The sequence below is a fragment of the Schistocerca nitens genome, chromosome 7 (assembly GCF_023898315.1).
Source record: "Schistocerca nitens isolate TAMUIC-IGC-003100 chromosome 7, iqSchNite1.1, whole genome shotgun sequence".
NCBI classification, from domain to species: Eukaryota; Metazoa; Arthropoda; class Insecta; order Orthoptera; family Acrididae; genus Schistocerca; species Schistocerca nitens.
Genome location: NC_064620.1, coordinates 43,450,422 through 43,469,642, shown reverse-complemented (window position 1 = coordinate 43,469,642; position 19,221 = coordinate 43,450,422). Strand labels below are relative to the sequence as shown.

At 41.6% G+C, this 19,221-nt stretch overlaps 1 protein-coding gene across 1 annotated transcript in view; it reads right to left on the bottom strand.

The window, feature by feature from the left end:
- The window catches only part of LOC126195465 (dynein axonemal heavy chain 1-like), a 963,710-nt gene that overhangs the window by 882,262 nt on the left and 62,227 nt on the right, over positions 1 to 19,221 (bottom strand). The window contains exons 7-8 of the mRNA XM_049934091.1: positions 16,413 to 16,580; positions 11,216 to 11,335 (exon numbers count right to left, since the gene is read on the bottom strand). Coding sequence (XP_049790048.1) covers positions 11,216 to 11,335; positions 16,413 to 16,580 — 288 coding nt within the window. The remainder of the gene's footprint in view (positions 1 to 11,215; positions 11,336 to 16,412; positions 16,581 to 19,221) is intronic.

Genomic DNA, 19,221 nt, shown 5'->3' with positions numbered 1-19,221 from the left:
GAACAGTGTGCTCCGAAACACTTGTGCATGCACCAGCATTGTGCTCTTTTGGCAGCGATGCTACGGATCACCATCTATACTACTTTACAGCACAGGCAAGCCTCCGAACCCCACATTCTGTGAACGGCCATGGACATCCAACCATTTAGCAGCTAGTGGTAGCTTCACTGTCCTCTACCTCTTTCTGTAGAGGCTCACAACAGTAGCATGTGAACATTCTAATAGCTTCAGTATTTTCAAGATACTCTTTTGTAGGATCTAATAATGTCTGCCCTTTTTGAAAGTCACTTATCTCAATGGATTTTCCCATTCGCAGCCCATACCTGCACTAGGATGATACCCTGTTCTCGTCTGCTCTGCTTACATACTTTTGTTACCATGTAACATGCCTGCAATGTCATAAGGCAGCAAGTAACATTACTGTGGGCAGGGGTCACAATGTTTTGACTTATCAGTGTATACTCCCGTTGGAAAAGTACTTCAGGAATGCTTCATAGGTAGATGCTCCTGCTTCCAGAGACTTGAAATGATGTCCAACAGTAGTGAAGCAATCAAATGATCTCAACTGTACGCACATTGTGTGCTATATAGTTCTGAAAAAGGGTTCATCTATAAGCCAGGAATGTTCCCTACTCATTAATGTGCCTATCAACAATTCAGCACATTGACTATTTGGTGATCTATTAACTTTACATTTTAAATTATTTATCACTTTTTCTCTTTTCTCTCTTAATAAATATAAATGTTAACAGAAATCAAACCACCAAAAACTCTTTTTCGAGGCAGCTCCCATACGTCTACTGGGACTTATTATAATGATATAGCTGCATCCTGCAACTAGAGTGAGTGAATGTGCATGTAGTATCACTGCACATGTGTACTTAAATCAATCACCAACTGGATTCACACAGGCTCGCCACTAGAGGTCACGTGCAGGAAGCATGCACATGGCACGGTTTTCGCCGCACATATACCAGTACCTAAATACGTGCGAAACAGTGCCAAATCACTCTCCCTATGTTCTTTTAGTTTGTACCACTCACGTCAGTTGTTCTGTGTGTCACTTATGTTGCACCTTCAGTACGATTCTTTTGTCTTGTAACTTGTGAAGTTACGAAAGGCTTATTTCTGTTATTATTCAGAGGTGTATGAATAAAGTCATATTTGTGTTACTTGGATCAGTTTTATGTATTACTTGTTTACTACGTAATTGGTGACGAGTTTGGAATGGTCTCCATGTGTGCAGCCTTTAAGTGCAGTTTCAGCGGGTGTAGTCATTATGGATGCCTTTCTACCAGCTCCGACTGAATGGCTTACTTCGCCAATTACTCTTTGTCGACTTCAATTAACAGCTGGGTACTATTCCACTGGTCCATCCACCAACTTTTTATCCGTATGACAATTCAGCCAAGGACTGGGAAGCTCAAGAAAACATACTCAGACAGCATTTTTTGGCTTTTGGTATGACAGACTCGAATTTGTACAAAGCCTTATTCCTCTCGTGGATTCCACCCAAGGTGTGTAAATCACTGTGTCAGGTTGCTCCTTATAAGAACCGGCAGCTCTTACATTTGATCATGTGTGCAGTTTATTGTCCAAACACCATCACAAATGAATGCATGACAGAGTGGCATGAGTTGAATTGAATCAGTTATTATGAAAAGGTCACGAGTCCAATTTTTCATAAATTCATATTTCAGTATTTTTGCATTCTCTATCTGTAGACGCATGCAACTGCGTTGAGAACGTCATGAGTTTTAAAGCCAAGAAAATCGTTGCCAAAGTATTTAGTTGGTACGAAAATATCATGAGTTTTCGTACTACATGTTCCATTAGTTTTATGTAATATTTTTTGAATCACCAGACATAGTCTATGGTTTATGTCCCTACATTAACAAAATCAGATTTTACCAGTACTGATTTCAGGATCTATTGTTGGCACCACATTGTAAGAAAAATCTTGTGTGGTTCTTGTCTAATCTTTCATTATTTAGTAGTGGTAATTTAATCAGAAAAGAGAGCATGGACTCAAATGAAGAAGGTAACAGTCATAACAACAGGAAAGGTATACGGCATTATGATAAATACAAAGAAGGTTAGATTATGAGGAGAAGAACACATTAACTACAAAGGACAAAACATTCCTGCAACTGCAGTGGGGAAAAATTTAAGTATGAATTTAAAAACTAAATGTTGAATACATGTTTCCCTTGTTTATTCTAATCCAAAAAGTAGGGAGATGAACTTCAAATATCATGTTCAAGTTCAGGCAAAGAGAATACTGGTATGTGAAACTGCCTTTATTTGTATTCATGGCCTGAAGAGTGAGAGGAGGATTTGAAGATTAGGAGACCTGCTGGTTTTAGGAAAATCTCCTGTAGATAACATGGGAATCAGAGCTATAAAAGGTGATGTTATTGATAAAATAAAGGAACACATTGAATCATTCGAGGTAAAAGTTACTCACTATGCAAACAGAGATATTAAGCATTTGAAGGCTGGTTTGAATGTAAAGATCATGCATTCACTATTTCTAGAGACATCGCTGATTTGGATGTAAAATATGGATTTTATTTAAAGTTTTACCATGAGAATTATAATTACAGGCTTGATAGACCTCAAAAAGATGATTGTGGTTACTTTTATGACCTTAAAACTAAACTAAAAACACTTACATTTGTGACTGAGCTAAAAGAGTGATTGTTGCTGAGCAAATAGTTCATATTCGAAGGACCAAAAAGTTTTATAAAAAGATAAAAACTGTACAGGAAAAGTGCAAGAAAAACGATGATGTCAAAGGCATATGTATGGATTTTATGCAGAGCGCACCATTTCCCTGCATTCCAGTACAGGAAGTGTCTTACCTACATCAGCTCTGGGTCTTTACTTTCTGTATTTACGACCTTAAGAGTGGCAAACCTCATTCCTTTGTATTCCATGAAGGAATAGCCAAAAAGGGAGCTAATGAGATTTGTAGTTTCTTGCTTGCATTCTTCAAAGAACATTACTTTTGCCCAGGACAAAACCGTAACAATACAGTAGTCCGATTCCTAGTGGCATTAGTAGGGACTGGTATGTTTGAAAAAAATTTTCAATACTTTCCTATCGGAGGGCATTCTTTCCGACCTTGTGATAGGGTGTTTGGGGGTATAAAAAGAAAGTTATGAAAAACTGATAAGAGTTTACACTGTGAAAGAATATATTGAACTTATTCTTCATTCTGCCAATAAAAATAACTCATTCATTGTAAACTACCTTGAGGATAACAACACTGTTAAAAACTATAAGGACTGGTGGCCAGATCTTTTTAAACACAACTCCCAGGGTTCAGAAACACAATAGGAAAAGACGGTTCAATGAAAGTCAACTTCAGTGTTTCACAGTACAATATGTTTGAGTATGACAGCCACAACCCAGTAGCCCGATCATTCATTGATGGACTGACTCAAAACTCTTTCAGACTTTTAAAACCCCTAGCAAATATCAGACTCCCAACAACCTTAGCACATGGAGAGAACTATCCTATAAACAAAGTTAAGATAAACGATATACAAAAACTGGAACAGTACATCCCAGAGGAGCATAAAAACTTTTATATTAATTTATTCACTTGGCCTACAACAGCTGAAGATGAAAATGTATGAAACCTACAGAAAATGTTGCAACAATGCTTATCTGTAATGATGATTATGTTAAAAAACTATTTGTAATTTGTGTTTATTAATAAATTATTCTAAAAATATATATTTTAGATATCTAAAAATATATATTTTAGATATATTTTTCCCCACGTGGAATGTTTCCCTCTATTATATTCATATCATTAATAAATTATTCTATAGTTGTACTATTATATATTTTAATTTGGTTCAAAAAGGTCATGTGTCCAAGATAAAAAAATTTAATCTGAAGAATATGAAAATAAAAATTGATGATTTGAAGATGTAGATTCAATGGTTTCCACAGACACCAGAGTATAAAAATCCAAGTACTTCATATCTTCTACAATTGAAGCATAAAACAGTTTTCTTTGAATATCTCAAAATCATGTTTTATGGACTTTGACATTTTCATAATAACCAATTCAATTCTACCAATGCTGCAAGAAACCAAGCCAATCATACAAGGCCAGGACAGTCGAACTTCACAGATCTAACCATAAGTTCAATTCATTACTGATGCCCATAATGACTCTTATGCAGACTCTATGGTGTGTGTCACAGTTATTTGTTTAGCTCCAGACAAGGAAGTGCACCATAAGGCTTTATTCTGTGAAAAACCACCACTGGCAGAAGTTTTGCAAATAGCTCATTGGAGTTTCTTGGGTAGTGGGTGATCAAATTGAAGCGCGAGGCAATGTGGCAGTATTGGTACAAGATGTACCCACTAGGACAACAGATAGTGGGCACGAGGAATTGGCAGTGGTGATGATAAACATGCGGGCCCATCACTGAACAGACCAGGACCAGCCCAAGCAACTGCAATTGCCACAGTGCCAGCATCAGTGATCTCTGTTTCCATCTTCACCTTTCTGTTTTGTCCAGCATGAACATTTAGTGTGGCCTAAGCACTGCAATTCTTGTAATGCTTGCCAGAAAAAAGGCCATGTGGCCTTTGTGAGTCATTTGCCATAGGTTTCTCAGGATATGGACATGGTTTAAACTGTGTGACTCCAATGCTTGTGACTTCTCCCAGGTGCTGCAGTGACATTACTGACTTCTCAAACCTATGTGAGTTTAGGCACACTGCAGTTGACACCGGTCACACAGAATCGGTCAGTATAACAAACAGAACTTTGTGCTGTTGGGACAATCTACGGCATCTGCCTCTTACAAGTTAGTGATTCGTTCCACTACATTTTTGGTGGATGCTGATGATAGTGATGAGAATTTGTTCGGGATTGACACATTTCAAGCATTTGGATTTTCTGTGACCGACACAATTCGCTTTGTGGCTGATCAGTTTCTCATCTGGAAACACTGTGTGAGGAGTTTCGACTTATTTTCAAAAGATATTTGGTGTGCTACCAATTTTTCTGCTCATATTTGTTTGAAATCCACAGCTTGGTCTCATTTTTGTCATGCATGTCCTATTCCTGTCACCCTGAAAGATCAAGTAAAAGTAGAATTGGACAGCCTTCAATCTCTAGGGGTGGTGCAACCTGGTATGGCTAGATATTGGTCATCTCCGTTGGTTGTAGTTTGGAAGCCAACAAGGAACTTCGCCTCTATGGCTACTAAAGTACTACTGTCAATGCACAGTCGATCATGGATATGTATCCTCTCCCATGCCAGGAGCAACTGTTGGTAAAAATATTGGGTGGTCAGTAGTTTTCTACAACTGATTTGTCAGAAGTGTCTCTGCAGGTTCCTGAGGATGAAGAGTCTCAGCGAGTTCTGGTTTTCAATACTCCTTTTGATCCCTTTGTGTCTTCCTTCTGGTGTGGCTAGTGCCCCCGCTATTTTCCAATGATTTTTAGAGCAACTGACTATGAGTGCCCCAGGTTGCATTCATTATCTAGGTGAAATTGTTGTCATGGGCTCCTCTAAGGGCGATCATCTGAGAAACTTCCGCACTTTATTTTCTATCTTACAGACCACAGGCTTACAGTGTAACCTCACGAAATCTGTTTTTTAAAACTCCAATTTTTTATTTGGGGTTCGAGGTCTCACGGCATGACACACACTGCCAGACCACATCACCACTGTTATGTCTATGCCTCACCTCTTGTCCACAAAGGAGCTTAAGGCCTTCCTAAGGAAGATAGCCTACTACAATAAATTCCTGCTGGGGGCAGCCACATTGGCTCACCCATTGCATGCCTTGTTATGCAAGAACATACCTTTTTGCTGGAGCCTGGATTGTGAACACACTTTTTGAATGTTGAAATCCAAACTACACTTGACCCCTTGTTTAGCTACATTCTCTCTGGACCAGCACATAGTTTTGGCGACTGATGCCTCACAGTATGGCCTCGGCGTGGCCCTATCGCACTGAAATGACAATGGCTCTGAATGACCTATTGCTTTCACTCATCAGTATTACACTATCATAATTCTTTGTCAAAGTTGATATGTCATATTTATGTCAAAGAAATTTGATGCTTTAATAGGGAATTTTGTCAAATCTTGCTTGTCGTCAAATAAATACGATCAAATCTATGGCCTCGCTGTCTTCTGTTCACTGCAATGTGAAATGTTACCACTCGGAGCACTAGCATTGCTGCAGCGCTCTGTCACCAGTAGTGTGTTTTTAAACATGGCTGCGAAGTTTAATTCGTGTGTGCTGTCAACTACAATGGAGAGCTACAAAAAAATTGCGGAGGTCATTAGCCGTGAGATTCAGCCCAGGTGCACAGCTGCGGACATAAAGTAAATTAATGGCCTCTGCTCAAGCTACTCTCATGAGATGCGACAATGGAAAATGCACCACACTGTAGAGCATCTCAAAGAATTTATTTATTTATCATCAATACACCTCTACATGTCAACGATTTGAAGCACGAAGAATATCTACTCTATACTCAATTTCTTGGCGAGTTGTTTGTTAAGATTTCGTCTGTTATAGTTGCAATCACATTAGTGATATAATGTCACCACATAGGAATATCATCCACTTTTGTTGGATACATGTGGTCCTTCACAAATACCCACATGAAGAAATCAAGCGGCATAATGTCAGGTGAACGTGTTGGCCAGGCAATGGATCCTCCACGTCCAATCCAACGATTGGGAAATTTCCTATACAGGAGCTTGTGAACAGCCGTTGACCAATGCGGCGGAGCTCCATCTTGTTGAAAAATGATGTTGGGTTGCAAGTCTTGTATCTGAGGGTACACAAACTGCTCCAATATGTCCCGATACACTGACCCATTCATTATTTGTTCCGCAAAGAAGAACGGTCCAACAATCCGTGTGGATTTTGCGAAACCTAAATCCGAACATTATGCCTATTAACCCTTCCTGATAGATGAAAGGTTGCCTCATCTGAAAATCAACATATTTCCAAGAAACTGGCATCCATATCAATACGCTGCAGCATATCTGCAGCAAACTATTGTTGGAGTGGTTTTTTGTTCTGCGTCAGATGTTGCAGAATGTGCACTTTGTAAGCACACATACGAAGACACTGGTGAACTACACAATGCAATGTTCATCGAGGTACATCAAGTTGCCTAGATGCTTGACAAATTGACTTACATGGGCTTCTGAGAAATGTCTGATGTCCTCCACTGTCTCTTCTGAAACCCCATAACGTGCACTGCCAGAACGTTTCAGAACACTTCCTGTTGCCAGAAACTCCCTGTACCCTTCCTTAATTGTTTTCACATCAAGTGGATCACATTCATACACACAGCAATAATTTCTTTGCACCATAATTGGCAATTTTGTTTCAGCAAAACACACTACTACTTGCGCATGCTGCCGTGGAGTTGCCATTTTCACTTAATGCGACCATGCTGCACTCTGGCGATGATACTTGGCACTTCTGATGTGGGAATATTAATTCTTTGTGATGCTCTACAATATGGTGCACTTTTCATTGTCGTATCTACTGGGTTTTTCCCTCCTGGGTCCTTGAGATCAGGGAGGTTTGAGTGGGACACAATGTATATATGAAATTTTCTGAGGTCACTAGTCTTCTTAATTTATTTTTGTACTCATGACGCCTCACATTGTTAAGCGCCTCATCAGCTTCATTCATTTCTATTAATTTTGTAGTTGTGAAACACAAAATGTAATTATTACTTTGTTGTTGTTGTGGTCTTCAGTCCTGAGACTGGTTTGATGCAGCTCTCCATGCTACTCTAACCTGTGCAAGCTTCTACATCTCCCAGTACTTACTGCAGCCTACATCCTTCTGAATCTGCTTAGTGTATTCATCTCTTGGTCTCCCTCTACGATTTTTACCCTCCACGCTGCCCTCCAATACTAAATTCGTGATCCCTTGATGTCTCAGAACATGCCCTACCAACCGATCCCTCCTTCTAGTCAAGTTGTGCCACAAGCTCCTCTTCTCCCCAATTCTACTCAATACCTCCTCATTAGTTATGTGATCTACCCATCTAATCTTCAGCATTCTTCTGTAGCACCACATTTCGAAAGCTTCGATTCTCTTCTTGTCTAATATATTTATCATCCACATTTCACTTCCACACATGGCTACACTCCATACAAATACTTTCAGAAATGACTTCCTGACATTTAAATCTATACTCAATGTTAACAAATTTTTCTTCTTCAGAAACGCTTTCCTTGCCATTGACAGTCTATATTTTATATCCTCTCTACTTCGACCATCATCAGTTATTTTGCTCCCCAAATAGCAAAACTCCTTTACTACTTTAAGTGTCTCATTTCCTAATCTAATTCCCTCAGCATCACCCGACTTAATTAGACTACATTCCATTATCCTCGTTTTGCTTTTGTTGATGTTCATCTTATATCCTCCTTTCAAGACACTGTCCATTCCATTCAACTGCTCTTCCAAGTCCTTTGCTGTCTCTGACATAACTACAATGTCATCAGAGAACCTCAAAGTTTTTATTTCTTCTCCATGGATTTTAATACCTACTCCGAACTTTTCTTTTGTTTTCTTTATTGCTTGCTCAATATACAGATTGAATAACATCGGGGATAGGCTACAACCCTGTCTCACGCCCTTCACAACCACTGCTTCCCTTTCATACTCCTCGACTCTTATAACTGCCATCTGGTTTCTGTACAAATTGAAAATAGCCTTTCGCTCCCTGTATTTCACCCCTGCCATCTTTAGAATTTGAAAGAGAGAATTCCAGTCAACATTGTCGAAAGCTTTCTCTAAGTCTACAAATGCTAGACACGTAGGTTTGCCTTTCCTTAATCTATTTTCTAAGATAAGTCGTAGGGTCAGTATTGCCTCACGTGTTCCAACATTTCTACAGAATCCAAACTGATCTTCCCCGAGGTCGGCTTCTATCAGTTTTCCATTCGTCTGCAAATAATTCGCGTTAGTATTTTGCAGCTGTGACTTATTAAACTGATAGTTCGGTAATTTTCACATCTGTCAACACCTGCTTTCTTTGGGATTGGAATTATTATATTCTTCTTGAAGTCTGAGGGTATTTCGCCTGTCTCATACATCTTGCTCACCAGATGGTAGTGTTTTGTCAGGACTGGCTCTCCCAAGGCTGTCAGTAGTTCTAACGGAATGTTGTCTACTCTGGGGGCCTTGTTTCGACTCACGTCTTTCAGTGCTTTGTCAAACTCTTCACACAGTATCATATCTCCCATTTCATCTTCATCTACATCCTCTTCCATTTCCATAATATTGTCCTCAAGTACATCGCCCTTGTATAGAACCTCTATATAGTCCTTCCAACTTTCTGCTATCCCTTCTTTGCTTAGAACTGGGTTTCCATCTGAGCTCTTGATATTCGTACAAGTGGCTCTCTTTTCTCCAAAGGTCTCTTTAATTTTCCTGTAGGCAGTATCTATCTTACCCCTAGTGAGATAAGCCTCTACATCCTTACATTTGTTGGTTGGTTGGTTGGTTGGTTGGTTTTGGGGAAGGAGACCAGACAGCGTGGTCATCAGTCTCATCGGATTGGGGAAGGATGGGGAAAGAAGTCGGCCGTGCCCTTACATTTGTCCTCTAGCCATCCCTGCTTAGCCATTTTGCACTTCCTGTCGATATCATTTTTGAGACATTTGTATTCCTTTTTGCCTGCTTCATTTACTGCATTTTTATATTTTCACCTTTTATCAATCAAATTCATTATTTCTTGTGTTACCCAAGAGTTTCTACTAGCCCTCGTCTTTTTACCTATTTGATCCTCTGCTGCCTTCACTATTTCATCCTTCAAAGCTACCCATTCTTCTTCTACTGTATTTCTTTCCCCCATTCCTGTCAATTGTTCCCTTATGCTCTCCCTGAAACTCTGTACAACCTCTGGTTCTTTCAGTTTATCCAGGTCCCATCTCCTTAAATTCCCACCTTTTTGCAGTTTCTTCAGTTTCAATCTAAAGTTCAAAACCAATAGATTGTGGTCAGAGTCCACATCTGCACCTGGAAATGTCTTACAATTTAAAACCGGGTTCCTAAATCTCTGTCTTACCATTATATAGTCTATCTGATACCTTTTAGTATCTCCTGGGTTCTACCATGTATACAACCTTCTTTTATGATTCTTGAACCAAGTGTTAGCTATGATTAAGTTATGCTCTGTGCAAAACTCTACCAGGCGGCTTCCTCTTTCATTTCTCTCCCCCAATCCATATTCACCCACTATGTTTCCTTCTCTCCCTTTTCCTACACTCGAACTCCAGTCACCCATGACTATTAAATTTTCGTCTCCCTTCACTACCTAAATAATTTCTTTTATCTCATCATACATTTCATCAATTTCTTCGTCATCTGCAGAGCTAGTTGGCATATAAACGTGTACTACTGTAGTAGGCATGGGCTTCATGTCTATCTTGGTCACAATAATGCGTTCACTATGCTGTTTGTACTAGCTTACTCGCAGTCCTATTTTTTTTTATTCATTATTAAACCTACTCCTGCATTACCCCTATTTGATTTTGTATTTATAACCCTGTATTCACCTGACCAAAAGTCTTGTTCCTCTGCCACCGAACTTCACTAATTTCCACTATATCTAACTTTAACCTATCCATTTCCATTTTTAAATTTTCTAATCTACCTGCCCGATTAAGGGATCTGACATTCCATGCTCCGATCCGTAGAACGCCAGTTTTCTTTCTCCTGATAACAACGTCCTATTGAGTAGTCCCCGCCCGGAGATCCGAATGAGGGACTATTTTACCTCCGGAATATTTTACCCAAGTGGACGCCATCATCATTTAATCATACAGTAAAGCTGCATGCCCTCGGGAAAAATTACGGCTGCAGTTTCCCCTTGCTTTCAGCTGTTCACAGCACCAGAACAGCAAGGCCATTTTGGTTAGTGTTATGAGGCCAGATCAGTCAATCATCCAGACTGTTGCCCCTGCAACTGCTGAAAAGGCTGCTGCCCCTCTTCAGGAACCACACGTTTGTCTAGCCTCTCAAGAGACACCTCTCCATTGTGGTTGCACCTACGGTATGGCTATCTGTATCGTTGAGGCACGCAAGCCTCCCCACCAACGGCAAGGTCCATGGTTCATGGGGGGATATTTGATCGACAATAAAAATAGTTCTTAATGCACATAAAGTGAACTGAAGATTTACTTACTTTCAGATATTGGTCCTTTAGTGCTTTATAGATTGCTTCACACGTTCCAGGTATTATTTTAGTTAATATGCACTGTGGTGGGTATTCGAGTGCTGTACTGTAAGCTAGGGTAACTCTCTCCTGTAGCAAGAAATCAGAGTGTTACTGTGAGCCTGTCTTCTGCAGATACAGCAGTTCTTAAGCGAGTACTGTGCTTTGTGATATGACAAGACACTTCACTGAGCAAATACTAAAATCTATTTTCATCCAATCTTAAGTAATTTATGCACAACTTGACGTCCTCCACTAGAAGCTCACATAACATATTTTGTTGACTGCTTTCATCATCTCGTCATAACACCCATGGATTCACTGAGGTAAGTTTCTTTTTTTCCTCCCTGCTTCTCTTCCAAATGCGCATGCAGTACAATTGCAGTACATGCAACTGCTGTGCATAATAACAAGTTGTTGCTGTCAACCATCTTGAACTTTGACGAAAAATATGATGACAGTGTAACACCCCTTTTTAGCACCATGTCAAATATCTTTGTCACACAAATTTGACAAATATTTGATCATATCTTTGTCAAAGAAATATGGTAGTCTAATATTGGCCTCAGTCTGTCACTCCGGCCCAGCAGTGTTACTCTCAGGTGGAAAAAGAGGCTCTAGCCATAGTCTATGCTTTCCAGAAATTTCATGTTTTATTTGTATGGCTCCAACTTTCACCTTAATACTGACCATAAACCCTTGGTTTTATTGTTTAACCTTCATGTTTTCTTGCCTGACAAGGCAGCACACTGCCTACAATGCTGGGCGCTGTTCTTGTCTTGCTAGAATTACGATGTCCATTTTTGACCTATGTCTAAACATGCCAATGACAATGCCTTGTCCCATATTCCTGTCCTGATTATGAAAAATTGCTTTGCTTCCTTCTCGATATTGAAACTCAGGTGGCAGTCGAGGGTTTCCCGATAACGAGCTTACGCACACCAGCTGCCATTTTCACCAATCCTGTTCTCCACCAAGTGGTTTGGTTTGTTCAACTGGGCTTACCAAAAAACCACCGGGTCAGGCTTTGGACCCCCTGAGCAACTATTGTTCCTCAAGGGATCGCCTCTCTGTTTCTGACAGTGTTTTGTTGTTGTCCACGGAAGACCTGTCTCCCAGAGTAGTCATTCCTGCCGCACTGTGTCGAGAGGTTCTACGCCTTCTTCATCAGGAAACAGTCAACTAGGAGACATTTCTTGAGCAGGGACTGATGGCAAAATTGCCAGTTTTGTCGCAGTTTGTGAGCAGTGTGCCCGACTACAGGTAGCTGCTAGGGCACCTCTGTTCCCCCTGGCCCACTCCGTGCCAACCATGGGAATGCATTCACATAGACTTTGTGCGACCCTTCTTAAATTCCTACTGGCTGTTGCTTGTGGATACTTTTCCCAAATTCCTTACATTCTCTGGTGAGTGCCACTTGAGGTCACAATCAATATGCTTTCGAGGATTTTTTCTATTGAGGGGTTGCCTTGTTCTTTAGCTTCTGATAACAGGCCCCAGTTCATATCTCACACCTTTCAATTGTTTTGTTCCTGTAATAGCATTCATCATGTTATGGCTCTGCCATTCCCTCCTCAATCAAATGATGAGGTGCGCAATAACTAGTGCATACATTCAAATCCTAAATGAAAAAGTTTGTTGTACATTCCAGCCCTTCTCCATTTTTTGAGAACCTATCACTTATCACTTCATGTCTATGGGGGACTGGAGCCCAGCTGAGATGCTACACAGCCACCAGCCACACACGCTCCTCCCTCTTCTGTAGCCCACGCCTTGCCTGCTGCAGTTAGGTTCACGCGGATGCTGGGCACCAGGATTATCAGTTTGGGCATGAGGGTTTGGTTTCCGGACAAATTGGATACCAGCCACTGTTGTCCACCAAACACTGTCTTTGTGATGTCCATATGACCGACAGGCTGGTAGGATGCCACTTTGATAAGTTGCGCCAACACTCACCACTGGAAGCTAATGGTTAGCTGGTGTGACCCACGTCGCCACAGCCCGTCCCATCACCCTTCACCTCGAGCCCGTCGTCCCCCGCTGTGCAGGTCCCCCCATTTCACTGGTTGTCTCCTTCACATGCGGCACCCTGGGGTTCCAGCTTCCTGGCAATGGGTGCCAGTCCATCTCCAGCCTTGAGTCCATTGCCATAGACAGCTGCTCTGGTCAGGCCACCTCCAACGGATCCCTCACCATCACCACCTCAACCATAATGCTGGTTTGTCTAGCCCCATCTCATCCACACTGAGACCAGCCTGCTGATGACGATGCAGAGATTGAAATGGCACCCTCCTCCCAGGTGCTGTCATCAGACACGCATAGGCCCACTGCCCTCATGCATGCCCACAACCCATGCATTCTGGCCCTATGTTCTGGCGCCCACCTGCCACATTGTCCTGCCACTGCAATCAGCACCAGCTACTGCATCTCAGGAGCTGATGGTTGTGTCTCTCGTTGGATGGCTGACATCTCCTACGTCGCCTGGGGGCCTCTTTATGTGAGGGAAAGGTATGCTGTATCCTGCAACGAGTTCATGTGAGTATGAGTGCGCCAAGTGTAGTGTCGCCGTGAGTATGAACTTAAATACTGTCAACTGTATCAGCATGAGCTGGCCATTAGAGGCTGCCTGCAGGAAGCCTGCACATGGCACTGTCTCTGTCATGCCATCTTCCAGCAACTCACACCTGTTTATGTGCAGAACAGTACTAATTCACTCTCACTATGTTTTTAGTTTGTACTGCTCACTTCAGTTGTTCTATGTATTGCTTATGTTGCACTTTCTGTATGATTCTCTTGTCTTGTAATTTGTGGAATCACAAGAAGCTTATTTCTGTTATTGTTCAGAGGTTTACAAACAAAGCTGTATTTGAGTTACTTGGATTGGTTTCAAATTATATATAAGGTTATCTAGATATATACTGTGTGATCAGAAGTATCCGGGCACCTGGCTGAAAATGACTTGTAAGTTCACGGCGCCCTCCATTGCAATTCAATATGGTGTTGGCCCACCCTTAGCCTTGATGACAGCTTCCACTCTCAGAAGCATACGTTCAATTACATGCTGGAAGATTTCTTGGGGAATGGCAACCCATTCTTCACGGAGTACTGCACTGAGGAGAGGTATTGATGTCGGCATTCCAAAACATCCCAAAGATGTTCTATAGGATTCAAGTCAGGACTCTGTGCAGGCCAGTCAATTACAGGGATGTTATTGTCGTGTAACCACTCAACTACAGGCTGTGCATTATGAACAAGTGCTCAGTTGTGTTGAAACATGCAATCACCATCCCCGAATTGCTCTTCAAGAGTGGGAAGCAGGATTGTGCTTAAAACATCAATGTAGGCCTGTGCTGTGATAGTGCCATGCAAAACAACAAGGGGTGCAAGCCCCCTCCATGAAAAACACAACCACACCATAACACCACTGCCTCTGAATTTTGCTGTTGGCACTACACACACTGGGAGATGATGTCCCCCAAGCATTCGCCAAACCCACACCCTGCCATCGGATCGCCACATTGTGTACCGTAATTCATCACTCCACACAACGTTTTTCCGCTGGGTTCAATCGTCCAATGTTTACACTCCTTACACCAAGCGAGGCGTCGTTTGGAATTTACTGCCGTGATGTGTGGCTTATGAGCAGCCGCTTGACCATGAAATCCAAATTTTCTCACCTCCTGCCTAGCTGTCATAGTACTTGCAGTGGGTCCTGATGCAGTTTAGAATTCCTGTGTGATGGTCTGGATAGATGACTGTCTATTACACTTTATGACCCTCTTCAAATGTCAGCGGTCTCTGTCAGTCAACAGACAAGGTTGGCCTGTACACTTCTGTGCTGTATGTGTCCCTTCACGTTTACGCTTCACTATCACATCGGAAACAGTGGACCTAGGAATGTTTAGGAGTGTGGAAATCTAGCATACAGACATATGACAATGACACCCAATCACTTGACCACGTTTGAAGTCCGTAAGTTCTGCAGAGCACCCCATTCTGCTCTCTCACGATGTATAATGACTACAGAGGTTGCTGATATGAAGTACCTGGCAGTAGGTGGCAGCACAATGCACCTAATATGAAAAACAAATGTTTTTGGGGTTGTCCAGATATTTTTGATCACATAGTGTATGAAAAAATAGAAAATAACTGAAACCCCTGTAAAAGAATGCATTATCAAAGGTGTTTTTTAATTATTTTTTACTTAAGCCGTTGTGTTGGGCAACGGCCTTGCCGCAGTGGATACACCGGTACCCATGAGATCACCGAAGTTAAGTGCTGTCAGGCGTGGTTGGCACATGAATGGGTGAACATCCAGGCCTCCATACGCTGTTGCCATTTATCGGGGTGCACTCAGCCTTGTGATGCCAATTGAGGAGCTACTTGACCGAATAGTAGCGGCTTCGGTCAAGAATACCATCTTAACGACCGAGAGAGTGGTGTGCTGACCCCGCGCCCCTCCTATCCACATCCTCCACGGAGGTTGACACGGCGGTCGGATGGTCCCGGTAGGCCACTCATGGCCTGAAGACGGAAGTCATTGTGTTACTTGTCTTTTCTTCTATTTTACCTGCTCTGCCCTACATTTTTTTAACCTCTCAAAAAATTTGTGTGTCTCCCTTTATATTATAGCTTTGGTAGAAAGATAAGCCCATCACCTTCAGTGCTGGATGAGCTAAACAAAAGCCTTAATTCTTTTTTCCAAACAGAAAATGGAGGCACTTGGAAATTATTGTATTAGTAGTGAAACGAAACGAAATGTCGTGTGGCTAGGGCCTCCTGTTGGGTAGACCAGTCGCCTGGTGCAAGTCTTTTGAGTTGACACCACTTCGGCAACTTGCATGTCGATGGGGATGAGATGATGATGATGACAACACAACACCTAGACCCTGAGCAGAGAGAAAATCTCCGACCCAGCCGGGAATCAAACCCAGGCCCCTTACCATGGCAATCCGTCACGCTGACCACTCAGCTATCGAGGCAGACTGTATTATGTAGTAATATATCACTACTTTTGAAATAATGTGTAATAGAAACAAGCTGTTAACACCCTAGAGCATCAAAATCATAAAATTACACTACAATTTACCCAAGTTGGAAAATGTCACAAATGAAACGTCCATTATATTGTAACATATTTAGATAATGAAAAGAATGGAAGAAATACCTGCATCCGGAGCTTTGCTAGTTCCATCATTCTAGAGAGCTTTGAAACTTCATATACATGCCACTTGTCAACAAATATATCAAACCAACCTTTCCCAACATCTCGCAAACACATTACGATATTTGTAGTAATGGTTTCCAGCCACGTACTTTGCAAAAATTTGATAACCTGTAAGTAGTAAGCCAGTGTTAACCTCAAAAACTAATGTTCACTCAACAAGCAAGAAATATTTAAATATGTTGATTAGTAATTCTGTCTCCTAGAAACCACCAGTTTGAATGTCATTTGGTACTGAAAACAAGCAAAGTAAGAGTCTCAAAGGACAGAGATGTATTTTCAGCAAGTCCCCAAGATATCTGTAAGCAATTTACATTATGGAAGCCTCATACAATTTGGGCTTGGATGACACTGAAAAAGGAGGGTGTGTACATCCATGAAGCTCACATTCTTCACAGATAGGCATTAAGAACTAATAATGTTTATGGAAATAGGTTGTATTTTGGTGTATTCATTTATCTTGACAAGATTAACGGCATAAGGATGTTTCTCTCATTTAACATGGAATCATTTTTAAATTACAGTGCTCGGATGATTAGTGAATTATTCACACCACAGAATGTCAGGAAGAGCCAATTCCTCAGCTGTCATGAATCATAAAAGCAGTGGTATCAACAACATATTTTTTTCAGCAGAATTCATACAGCCACTATGGACGGCATCATGGCTGCAGCGTTGACAACAGGACGGCAGTGTGTGGTGGTGGCAGTAATTCCTCCAGTCAGAAAAGCGCAACAGTGCTGTGGCCTTGTGCTGTCACTATGTCCCAGTGGTTCTGTTTGGGGGTACTGATGCAGCATGGATGGTCCAGCAGTGGACGGCAGTGACAGGAGCTGGTGTGTGTGTGGCCTAAAGCCCCAGATAGCAGCCTAAAAGAGAAATGTGCAGTGCTTCGAACCTGGGACCACGGTGAAGAGTGCAGCATGAGTGGCCCACAAATGTAAGCCTCGAGCAGCAGGGTGCCTCTACACAGAGCAGGCAGTGGACCTGAAGTATGTCAGGTGTGCCTCTCAAAGCTACCCAAGAGTCGGTTGATGTCAGCCTGCAGGAGGCCTCAGCAAATGGAACCAGTTCAAGCCCTCATAGCACAAGTTCTAGGTGTGAACCATAGACCAGCAGCTATCAACAACAATGGCTAGTTGTAAATGGAGGCTGGGTTACCCACATCGGAAGACAGCTGGTGTGTACTAGTTCTCTAGAGTGGTCAGCAGTCAACAACAGCCACTGTTAGGTTTGGGTGGCTTAGTATTTATACTTGCTCTGTTCGGTTTTATTACAAAACGGTGTATGGAATGAATAACCCAACACTCCACTGGGTCAGGCTGGAAGCTCATGTCATGCCACCCCAGCAGTACCATGGCCTTGCCAGTGCAATTTAGAAGGCAACATGCATCTATTAGGGAAGATGCTGGCATAACATTCCTTCTCCTTTCAGAAGATTTGGTCCACTGAACTGCAGATTGCTGCTCAATCTGCGAAGTACTTAAATAATACATTCTACATCTTTTTGCGTCTCTTTACATTCTTCACTCAAACTGGTTAAGCTAACCTAGTCCTATGCACAATGCCTGAAGACTGGTATTATTCTACGTCTATATCTACAACTGTACTCTTCAAACCACTGTGAAGTGCATGGCAGAGGGTACATTCTGCTGTACCAGTTATCAGGGTTTCTTCCCATTCCATTCATGTATGGAGCACAGGAAGAATGATTGATTGAATGCCTCTGTGCATGATGTAATTATCCGAATCTTGTCCTCATGATCCCTATGTGAATGATACACCCGGGATTGTAGTAACTTTCTACAGCTGTCAATTAAAGCCAGTTCTTGAAACTTTGTTAATAGACTTTCACGGGATAGCTTAAGCCTGAATTCAGGAGTCTGCCATTCAGTTTCTTCAGCTTCTCTGTGACACTCTCCCATATATCAAACAAACCTGTGACCACTCATGCTGCCCTTCTCTGTATACATTCATCACCTCCTGTTGGTCTATTTGGTATGGGTCCCACACACTTGATCAATATTATGGAATGGGTTGTAGAAGTGATTTGTAAGCAATCTCCTTTGTAGACTGATTGCGCTTCCCTAGTATTCTATCAGTAAATCAAAGTTGGCTACCTTCTTTACCCACAACTGAGCCTACGCAATCATTCCATTTCAAATCCCTACGAAGTGTTACACCCATGTATGTGTATGAGTTGGCAGATTCCAACCGTGATTCATTGATATTATAGTCATAGGATCCTACATTCTTTCATTTTGTGAAGTGCACAATTTCAAATTTCTGAACAGTTAAAGCAAGCTGCCAATCTTTGCACACCCATGTATTTGTATGAGTTGGCAGATTCCAACTGTGATTCATTGATATTATAGTCATAGGATCCTATCTTCTTTCATTCTGTAAAGTGCACAATTTCAAATTTCTGAACATTTAAAGCAAACTGCCAATCTTTGCACCATCAAGATCTGACTGAATATTCATGAGGCTTCTTTCAGATAGTACTACATTATAGATGACTGCATCATCTGCAAAAAGTCTAAGGTTACCATTAATAATGTCCACAAGGTCATTAATAAAGAAAATGAACAGTAAGAGTCCCAACACTCTTCTCTGAGGCATAACCAAAGTTACTCTACATCTGACAATAACTCTGCATCCCACATAACATACTGCATCCTCCCTGTCAAAATGTGCTCAATGCAGTCACAAATTTCACTTGGTACACCACATCATAGTACTACTACACCTA